The sequence below is a fragment of the Protomyctophum parallelum genome (assembly GCF_964188405.1).
Source record: "Protomyctophum parallelum genome assembly, chromosome: 11".
NCBI classification, from domain to species: domain Eukaryota; kingdom Metazoa; phylum Chordata; class Actinopteri; order Myctophiformes; family Myctophidae; genus Protomyctophum; species Protomyctophum parallelum.
The window spans coordinates 6155155-6166742 of NC_139707.1; the positions used below are offsets into that span (position 1 = coordinate 6155155).

General features: G+C 45.8%; 1 protein-coding gene across 3 annotated transcripts in view; it reads right to left on the bottom strand.

Annotated features, from left to right (window-relative positions):
• slc4a3 (solute carrier family 4 member 3) overlaps positions 1-11367 on the bottom strand; it is a 92611-nt gene extending 81244 nt beyond the window's left edge. For all 3 annotated transcript variants that reach the window (XR_014569971.1, XM_083776911.1, XM_083776910.1), the window contains exons 1-2: positions 11067-11367; positions 107-284 (exon numbers count right to left, since the gene is read on the bottom strand). Coding sequence is in view for 2 of the 3 variants with exons in the window: in XM_083776911.1 (XP_083633037.1) it covers positions 107-284; positions 11067-11120 (232 nt within the window). In the remaining variant the exon portion in view is untranslated. The remainder of the gene's footprint in view (positions 1-106; positions 285-11066) is intronic.
• Positions 11368-11588: the final 221 nt, after the last annotated feature.

Consider the following 11588-nt stretch of genomic DNA (forward strand, 5'->3'; position numbering starts at 1 on the left):
GGTGAAACAGCACATGAGGTATTCTCATGAAACAGAGGCTGTGTGTTAGAAAGGTGAAACAGCACATGAGGTATTCTCATGAAACAGAGGCTGCATGCCGGCTTACACTGGAAGTCCCTCTCGCTGTAGTGGCGGCCCATCCTCTCTCCGCTAGGGGAGGCTGACTCACTGATGATGTCTGTGAAGCGCTCTACGGACAGAGCCTTCTCCCAGCTCTCCTCCTCGTCCTCTTCATCATCTTCCTCGGCCTCTCCTCCCACTGGCACCTCCTGGTGGTCTTCATCCTGGGAAAAAGTACTAATCAATACTGCAATATACAGTAGAAGTACTCTCTGTAACGAGTAAAAGTCTGTCATTCAAAATGTACAAAAAGTACTAAAGTATTGGTATCAAAATGTACTTAACCCATTCTGACCTGAGATCAGATTCATACGAGGTTTCCACTGGACCCACACTGGTCTGATTAACCCATTCTGACCTGAGATCAGATTCATACGAGGTTTCCACTTGACTAGGACACACACTGGTCTGATTGACCCATTCTGACCTGAGATCAGATTCATACGAGGTTTCCACTGGGCACACACTGGTCTGATTGACCCATTCTGACCTGAGATCAGATTCTAAAAATGTCAGTCGTTCTTCGATAAAAAAATAAAATAGCAGACCTACAAGCTCGTAGCGCGCCACTCGGTGGCGCGCTACGAGCTTGTAGGTCTGCTATTTTTTTTCTGCTATTTTTTTTTCACCAAAATGGGTTCCCGTTCAGAATGGGTTAAAGGTATTTGGTCAAAAATATTATTCTGTGAGCCTGCCATGCAATGACAAAACACAGATTGGATTCCGCCATACTTAATAATAATAATAATTATTATTATGATTTATTTATTCCGCACTTTCAATCTGCTGCATGGTTTATTAATGCACTGTAACAAAGGGTATAGCTGAAAACCTTCTGAAAACTGCTAAAATACCTACTAAAATAGGTAACTAATATTGGACATAATAAAATATAACAAAGAATGATGAGGCTGCCGCAAAACATAGGGCTAAGAGGGCTAAGCATACATTCTGGGTTAGGGTTAGAGGGCTAAGCATACATTCTGGGTTAGGGTTAGGGTTAGAGGGCTAAGCATACATTCTGGGTTAGGGTTAGAGGGCTAAGCATACATTCTGGGTTAGGGTTAGGGTTAGGGTTAGAGGGCTAAGCATACATTCTGGGTTAGGGTTAGAGGGCTAAGCATACATTCTGGGTTAGGGTTAGGGTTAGAGGGCTAAGCATACATTCTGGGTTAGGGTTAGAGGGCTAAGCATACATTCTGGGTTAGGGTTAGGGTTAGAGGGCTAAGCATACATTCTGGGTTAGGGTTAGGGTTAGAGGGCTAAGCATACATTCTGGGTTAGGGTTAGGGTTAGGGTTAGAGGGCTAAGCATACATTCTGGGTTAGGGTTAGGGTTAGAGGGCTAAGCATACATTCTGGGTTAGGGTTAGGGTTAGAGGGCTAAGCATACATTCTGGGTTAGGGTTAGGGTTAGAGGGCTAAGCATACATTCTGGGTTAGGGTTAGAGGGCTAAGCATACATTCTGGGTTAGGGTTAGGGTTAGAGGGCTAAGCATACATTCTGGGTTAGGGTTAGGGTTAGAGGGCTAAGCATACATTCTGGGTTAGGGTTAGGGTTAGAGGGCTAAGCATACATTCTGGGTTAGGGTTAGGGTTAGAGGGCTAAGCATACATTCTGGGTTAGGGTTAGGGTTAGAGGGCTAAGCATACATTCTGGGTTAGGGTTAGGGTTAGAGGGCTAAGCATACATTCTGGGTGGGTTAGGGTTAGAGGGCTAAGCATACATTCTGGGTTAGGGTTAGGGTTAGAGGGCTAAGCATACATTCTGGGTGGGTTAGGGTTAGGGTTAGAGGGCTAAGCATACATTCTGGGTGGGTTAGGGTTAGGGTTAGAGGGCTAAGCATACATTCTGGGTGGGTTAGGGTTAGGGTTAGGGGGCTAAGCATACATTCTGGGTGGGTTAGGGTTAGGGTTAGGGGGCTAAGCATACATTCTGGGTGGGTTAGGGTTAGGGTTAGGGGGCTAAGCATACATTCTGGGTGGGTTAGGGTTAGGGTTAGAGGGCTAAGCATACATTCTGGGTGGGTTAGGGTTAGGGTTAGAGGGCTAAGCATACATTCTGGGTGGGTTAGGGTTAGGGTTAGGGGGCTAAGCATACATTCTGGGTGGGTTAGGGTTAGGGTTAGAGGGCTAAGCATACATTCTGGGTTAGGGTTAGGGTTAGGGTTAGGGGGCTAAGCATACATTCTGGGTTAGGGTTAGGGTTAGAGGGCTAAGCATACATTCTGGGTTAGGGTTAGGGTTAGAGGGCTAAGCATACATTCTGGGTTAGGGTTAGGGTTAGAGGGCTAAGCATACATTCTGGGTGGGTTAGGGTTAGAGGGCTAAGCATACATTCTGGGTGGGTTAGGGTTAGAGGGCTAAGCATACATTCTGGGTGGGTTAGGGTTAGGGTTAGAGGGCTAAGCATACATTCTGGGTGGCAAACTCCAGTAATGGACATATATTTATTATGCACATACTGTATGTAACAAACTGTACAGTATGTCAGTATGTCATACAACTTTCATAGAATCTCTATATTTCAACGTTGATGTTTTTAGGTAAATTAATTCTCTACTTGGCTCCAAAGCAGTGACCTGCACCATCTCAACACGTCGCACGGCGCATTATGAGCTCGTCCATTGGCTATTTCCACTGAAACTTTGAAAGTGAAAATGAAAAGTGGTCACATGGTATCATGTATGGTTTTCTATAGAATATACAACCAAATGAAAGCATTAACAAATGACTATCCACTGGGACACAGGTTCTTGTTTTCCACACGCTGAAAAGTAACAGTTCTGTGACATACAATGTTGTACTCTCAGCATGGGGGGGGGGGGGGGGGTGTAATTTAGCAGGCGAGCCTACAGCAACAAATCAATACTACAAAGTGGCCAAAGTGCTAAGCCGAGGTAAAGCATGAGACTCTCTCACACTACTATAGACGGCCTCAGGAGACAAGGGAGGGGGGCCCTGACCAATGATAGGTCAGGGGGAGGGGGGCCCTGACCAATGATAGGTCAGGGCACCAGGACAAAGCCCTCTCTTTGCCTGTGATTGGTGCTGAGACGTGAAAGCAGCGCTCTGTGGCTTTAAATGACTGTCTCCTTCTTCTCCAGGCCTCCATTACCTTGTAATGACCAGTGGGACGGAGGGACAGGATGCCATTAATGGCCTGAGATACCTGTGTACAAAGGACTGGGCACAATATGCGGGCAGACGGAATAGAAAAGGCTTTTACATATATTTGCGCTGAAAGCAGTGTTTCCTGCGGCGGGCCTTGGCTAAATCCTGCTGATAAGTCATGCAGTTCCATTTCCCTAAAATAAAATTCTAATAACATTCTCTTCAAGGGACGTTTCTCCCAGTCCGACACTGGCAGCATCACTGGATACGTCTTGCAAGCAAAATGATTAGCCATTACCATTACAATGAAACGATGAAAGTATTCCTCTGAGATGAAGCAGATCTTTCCATAGTTAACACATTGATTGCTAGAGTTTTCTATTTGCTCAGGCTTGGTGGTGCTGAGCGATTAACATTGGGACTTCTGAACTTTTTCGGGGCCCACAGCGAGGGGCCTCTTATAGCGAGAATCACACCGCATAAATCAAAAGGAAGCCAAACTAGTCCACTTCAATTTAAAAAAAAAATTATGATTCTACCATCTTCCATTCTGGAGATATTGACCTTTTTCTAACACCTGCTTTTCGCAGCACGCTGCTCTTTTGAAAAAACAGCAGAGATATGGAAGGTTGAAGTTGACAGACATTGACAGACAGATATAAAAATGAACACAAATAATATCATATACATACTACACACTGAATGAAAGCCCTGAATGTCTACTTTTAGGAGGAAAACAAATACACATGGTCCCATGTATAGTTTGTCAGTAATTGGCTATTGAATGCAGCTTGCGCCCACCAGAGAGGATTTCAGAAAATGCATGGACCAGAAGAACTATTATTCACAAAATAAGGCCTATAGCGAAATGTACATATACCGTATGAAACAGAAGACTCTCTGCTTTCATAAGAAAAATACTTCTACTGTAATAATAATGAAAATCACACCCCTGTGAAGTGAGCAGTGCAATGTTGCGCAACATTGCACTGCTCACTTCACAGGGGTGTGATTTTCATTATTATTACAGTAGAAGTATTTTTCTTATGAAAGCAGAGAGTCTTCTGTTTCATACGGTATATAGTATGTACATTTCGCTATAGGCCTTATTTTGTGAATAATAGTTCTTCTGGTCCATGCATTTTCTGAAATCCTCTCTGGTGGGCGCAAGCTGCATTCAATAGCCAATTACTGACAAACTATATTTGTATATTTGTTTTCCTCCTAAAAGTAGACATTCAGGGCTTTCATTCAGTGTGTAGTATGTATATGATAATAATTTATTTATGTTTATATCTGCCTGTCAATCTCTGTGACTTTAAACCTTTATAACTCGCTATGATAACTTCATGAGGAAATGCTCACTTCACAGGGGTGTGATTTTTATTATTATTACAGTATTAGTTTTTTTCTTATGAAAGCAGAGGGTCTTCTGTTTCATACGGTATATAATATGTACATGTCGCTATAGGCCTTATTTTGTGAATAATAGTTGGACCTGAACAACTGCATTCAATATCCTACTGACAAACTGTACATGGGATCAATATTATGTATTTGTTTTCCTCCTAAAAGTAGACAATTAGGGCTTTCATTCAGTGTGTAGTATGTATATGACAATAATTTATTTATGTTTATTTTTATATCTGCCTTCAGAACGATAGTATAACGGTGAGATGCGTTACTGGATCGGTGAGTTTAGTGGTTGAGGTTGACATGTCTGGACATGTTTGAGGAAAGAAGCACAGGAGAGAGAGATGATCAAATAACTGGCTGCTTTGTTGGACAACGCTATCTTCACTTTGTTTGGGCAAAGAAGCAGAGATCAGCGATGGAAAAGAGTTTTATCCACGGCAGATAAGTAATGACGTATTATCGAGGGACCGCCATGATCAACTAACTGCCTGGGACCGAGGCTACGTTGTCACCAGCCAATGCAGCCATCGCTATCCGTTGTGTGATTGTAGCCTTTTTATTCATTATAATTGCAGTGATAAGACCTATATCACAGCCGGGCGTCTCTCTCGATACCGTGGATATAGCCTACATCCACAATCACACAACGGATAGCGATGATGGCTGCATTGGCTGACGAAGACGTAGGCAGTAAGTTGATCATGGCGGTCCTTCGATAATACGTCATTACTTATCTGCCGTGGATATAAAGCTCTTTTCCATCGCTGATCGTGCTTCTTGCCCAAACAAACAAAGTGAAGACGCGATGGCGATCCACACAACGGATAGCGATGGCTGGTGAAGACTGAAGACGTAGCCAGGCAGTTAGTTGATCATGGCGTGTGCCGTGTGCGTGTTGAAAACGTTATGAAATGGCGATCGTTGAAGATTATTCTTGGTTTATATACTGGCAGAGGGCAAATCGACACGACTGCGTTATATCTTTTTCCGAGAATGAGAGAGCGGTGCAAGGCGATTACAAGGCGCAGTGTGGCCTGGGGCCAGGGAACTCAAACTGCAATGCGATCCGGGCAGAAGAGACAAGAGACTCCCCCCACAAAGATTCCTCGGGAGAAACCATGTAGAAACAGGAGGGGAGGGGGAATCGAGTGTATTCACAGACACTAGACTACTACTAGAGTATGGGTAACTCCATTTTAGATGCCCTGACATCTGCGTTGGTCTATGCCGTTGCCGTGCAGACCCATACGTGTAATGGAGGCATTGGAGGAGGGAGCGTCTTCGCCACAGACAGACCTCTTTTCAGGAGGGAGGGGCTTTTTACTCCCGGATCACATATTGGAGCTTCCTGGAGACGATCGCTGTTATTTTCCTCGGTGTCCTGGAGCATAGGACGTTGATGTACAGTAAGCAATAAAAAAACGTATAAAACGTATACATACGCTTCGCGCGTACGGCGTTCGATATTAATAAAGCGTATGGATACGTTTCCAGCATTTTTTGTGTTAACCTGAACTGACCCACCGTCCCTCCAGGGACGAGATCAGTCTGTCTGATCAGATCCAGCCTTTTCTCATCTCTGAGGGGAAAATGCAGAGAATGTGGGCCCTCCGTCATAATGATGTTTCATGCATGTAGAATGTAAACAGATCTGTGTTTAAAGCCCCAACGTCATTTCCTTGGGTGGTACTGACGCCAGATGTCACTACTTCCATTTAGACACACAATGCCGTTACCCTTTAATCCATTCTGACCTGAGATCAGATTAAAAAAATGTCTATTACATCCTGACTAGCCTCGATACCCAGGCTTTCATTTCGTCTGCGCGAAAGATGAAAGCCTGGAAAAAGCCGTGGGCTGAACCAGTCTAAAAGTGGGAGTCAACCCTTCCGGGTGGGCGTCGCTCTAAATGATGTGACGTAGCGCTGCACTAGGGGGGAGAGGAGGGGCCGGGGGTGACGGACAGATCGATGAGATCCAATCAGGGTGCGCGCATTTCTGAGGCGCGACCCTCCCATCTAGGCCAGAAATGTCTCTGCTTAGGTCAGGCTACATCCTGACAGTTTCATTATTAACCCATTCTGACCTGAGATCAGATTAAAAAATGTCAGTCGTTCTTCGATTTTTCAAAAATAGCAGACCTACAAGCTCGTAGCGCGCCACTCGGTGGCGGGCTATGAGCTTGTAGATCTGCTATTTTTCAATAGCTAAAGCATAACATGATGCTAACACCAAAATGGGTTCCCGTTCAGAATGGGTTAACCGTAACTTAAGCCTACTTTTGCATTTTCTTCCAAAATAACTCACACATAATTATGACTAGTGGATGAACACGATCTACAGATATATAGCGCTACTATCCTTCTGCTTGCAAGCCGTGGGCAACAGTGTCCCCGTCACATGCACGCGATGACTCATTCACTTGACATTATGAGAGCTCAGTCTCCCAGACGACCAAAACGTATGTCCCCTTCTTGACAGCCGCTTGCGTACAGGCTGATGTCTTTGACTGCAGCAGAAGGAATAAAGCATTGCAGGAGACGTTTCCACACAGCCTGACTATGACTCATCCCTGTGCTGAACCAATGATACAGTAAGGGAGCGAGTGGTGCAGTCCATGCAGGGATTTCAACATACAGACATGGCCAGACATGGCCAAAGCATCTCCGGAGGTCCCCAGCCAAAGACATGGAGAACCCCTGCACTAGATGTCAACGTCAAAGCAATACAAAAATAAAATACATTGCTGGGAACTTCTCCTTTGGTCCATTCCTGGGACATGTGAGAATGGTCCAGTGGAACAAAAGAAGAAAAATAACTGTCCATTGTGGGATTTATTTTTTATCCTCTAGTCCAGGGGTATTCAACTGGCGGACCGCGGTCCGCGACCGGACCGCGGACCACCTCTCTGATGGTACATTTCTCATGTGAAATTGCTGCAAAGGCCCCCAAAATGTCCCCCAAGGGCCCCCAAAATTCTGGCGGGCGCTACGCGCGCACAGTGTGGCCTGCCAGGGCGTATAACTCCCGGCCTGATTTGGAGTTCCACTCCGGGCCTGCACTCTGCACCCCATTATTGGTTGGGTGGAAGGCGATCTGATTTGTATAAGCTTGGCTTGACCATACTAAACGGGCATAGAGCCCCGCTCTCCGATGGACGCCGCGCATGGGACCGGACCTCTGTCTTATTCAAAAAAATATTTGTGGACCTTCATCATTTCTAGTTGAGGACCCCTGCTCTAGTCTATCACTAAACCCGGGTGGAATTCACCTGAACACCTGCCTGTAGACAAAACAGGGATATAGGCAGGGGAACACATGTCACACATCATGACCCACCCACCTCAGACATCATGACCCACCCACCTCAGACATCATGACCCACCCACCTCAGACATCAGCAACATTAGGAAAGTCACAAACGGAATTATTGTCCAGGTGAAAATCACACGGGATTAGTGTTCTAGTGTTGATTTGATTTGAAGCAAAAACACATGACACTTTCATGTTCTAGTGTTGATTTGATTTGAAGCAAAAACACATGCCACTTTCATGGATTAGTGTTCTAGTGTTCATTTGATTTGAAGCAGAAACACAGGCCACTTTCATGCGGGTCTCTGTGTTATAATCTGATCGCCCAAGGCTGTGTACTTGTACGTGAGACACAGCGTCGAGCCAATCAGACAAAGCTATGGGAAACTGAAGTGCAACGTGAAACAGGTATGGCACCTTCTGGAAGCCCGGGACTACAGATACAGCATGCACACCTTCTGGAAGCCCGGGACTACAGATACAGCATGCACCTTCTGGAAGCCCGGGACTACAGATACAGCATGCACACCTTCTGGAAACCCGGGACTACAGATACAGCATGCACACCTTCTGGAAGCCCGGGACTACAGATACAGCATGCACACCTTCTGGAAGCCCGGGACTACAGATACAGCATGCACACCTTCTGGAAGCCCGGGACTACAGATACAGCATGCACACCTTCTGGAAGCCCGGGACTACAGATACAGCATGCACAAGAGCCTATAGTCTCCACAGCACACCCAGGACTACAGATACAATATGCACAGAGCCTATAGTCTCCACAGCACACCCAGGACTACAGATACAATATGCACGAGAGCCTATAGTCTCCACAGCACACCCGGGACTACAGATACAATATGCACAGAGCCTATAGACCAATATTACATCTAACCCTAATTAGAGCAATAGGCTTTGACTGGAATGATGCTTAGAAGCAAAGATGATTTCTTTCTCCATTGCTCTATAAAGCACTTTGAGCAGCTTTTCATGTCATGAAAGGTGCTATACAAATAAAGTTGTATTATTATTATTATTATTTAAGTAGTAATGGGCAGCATTATATGTATTTATCAATCAATCAATCAAAAGTAGTACTGCAGTAGTAGTAATACTAACAGCAGGCGAGGCCCCGGTGGATCACCACCAAATATGGCTCCAGCTGGCCCGGATTTGAATACAAACGAGCCTCCTTGCTCACCCACCTCTCTCTACTTTAACCCGTAAGCCAGCATTTACTCCATTTAGTCAAAAATCAGACCCGTCTGAAGTGAGTGGTGCTGTACTGTACTGTACTGTACTGTACAAGCCCTCATCCCTGGCCTGTGTGTGTCTGCGTGTTAGGCTGTGCAACAGTGACACTTTGTGGTGAACAAACGCGTGCTGGGACACAGCCAGGGACACAGGGACAGACCCAGCCACACACATAGCTGTCTATAGGAGTGGTTAAAACAATCTGCTGTCCTAGTGAATATGCTATCCACTTAAAACTATTATGCCACCAACGCACTTCTCCCAGCAGTGGAAGCCATCAGATCATTTAAAAATCACATCACAGCGCATCTTTTCCGGACTTCCCTAACATCTGCTCTGTGGCACACGTGGAAGCTTCTGAGAAAGCACCAATATGAGATGATGTATGATGATGTATAATGATAAGAGCTAAATAGACATGTGGATCAAAGTTCAACATGTCAAAGACATGTGCGTGGGAAAACTACACGTTGACAAATACATGTTGCAAGTGGGAGGAGCCTCACACTGGTGTGCAGATTTTATTATTTTTCACATGTTTAACATTTTGGAGCGCCTCCAAAGAGACAATGGCCGACGCCGTCTCTGTGGACGTTGGTGCTAGATGTATGTATCTCACTGTGTCACAAAAGGTCACTTCATGTTCCCTGCTGGGATGAGCAATATGAACGTATCTACTCTGCACCCAGAAGCACCAAGCAGTGAAGACAGGGACAAACATCTACTCTGCACCCAGAAGCACCAAGCAGTGAAGACAGGGACAAACATCTACTCTGCACCCAGAAGCACCAAGCAGTGAAGACAGGGACAAACATCTACTCTGCACCCAGAAGCACCAAGCAGTGAAGACAGGGACAAACATCTACTCTGCACCCAGAAGCACCAAGCAGTGAAGACAGGGACAAACATCTACTCTGCACCCAGAAGCACCAAGCAGTGAAGACAGGGACAAACATCTACTCTGCACCCAGAAGCACCAAGCAGTGAAGACAGGGACAAACATCTACTCTGCACCCAGAAGCACCAAGCAGTGAAGACAGGGACAAAGCAGCAGACCACCTATTGTGCAGATAAAATGAGAAACACCCCCCCATAGCACGTGGGCAAAACCCTTCTCACCTATCGGCCAGAGATGCGCTAACATTGGAGAGCATCCCAGACAAGCACATGGTGAGCTCCATCATGGAGATGCTTTGGGCTCCACACCAGCAAAGGCCAAAGCAGTGGGGGGGGGGGGGGGGTCAGAAGGCTCAGGAACGGAGTCCGGCAGGGCTCAGTGCTGGCACCCAAGTTATTCAACATCCATTCTACATCCATGACCAACCCCTATCGACAGTAGAGGAAGGCCTCTCTGAGGACATGGACATCCTATCCTCATACCTGAAGGACCAAAATGGGCCAAACGGTCACCGCGGCGGATCGCATCATGCCACTAAAGTCTCACTCTTCCCATAATATCCTGAAAGCCCTGACGACAGTTTATTTTTATTTTTTTACAAAATATCATTGTTAATCATTATTAAACTTTGAGATTTACATTACACAAGCCAACAGACTAGTGATACGATTCAAAACTAGTATAAATCACACATTTGACCACAAATTTAACCACAAAATGTAATGAATCATTTCAGTTTCAATGTTTGGGTGAATGATAGAAGATTCTCAATCTGTGTTTACTCATGTCTGACCAAAATCTAATTAGATATCATTTTGAGCTCTCCGACGCCCCATTTAGACACTGTATGGTTGCTCCCCTCCCCAATACTAATGGCATTCGCCTCCCAACAATTCCAACCAACTCCAAACCTTATCAAAGGAACCACGTTAGTTGGGACAATTTCTTACCTGATGCAGGTTGATGAAAACATCTATGTCAGTGACATGGCCTCCTGTAGCCATGGGGGCTGGGGTACAGCCAGGGAGTTGGGGATTGAGTCGACTCTGGGAGAGGGAAGATGGCTTTGATCTATACACAGGGGCTAGACTAAGGATGGATCTGTGGAAAGGATACAGTAGAGCAGAGAGCGGGGGTATTTCAGGGAGCTACAGATAAGCGCGACTGGGGCGTGGCCTAGCAGCTGTAGAGGATGGTGCTAGGTGAGATCCTGAGGGAGGTCGGTTGATGTTTGTGTTTGTGTTTGTGGCTAAGGGAAACCTGATGTAACTGGTGGAGGAGAACTATAGGCTATAGAACTAGGTGCTGCAGAGGCGTCGGTATATGAGCTAAGGTAAATGGAGTGGGGAAGGGGAGGGGGTCTAGTGCAGGCGGGGGGGGAGAGGGCAGAGGGGGCGAGACGAGATGGGGTGCAAAGCAGCAGGAAGTGGCAGGCAAGGGGGATCAGCCCTTCTCTTTCACAGTGGGGGATC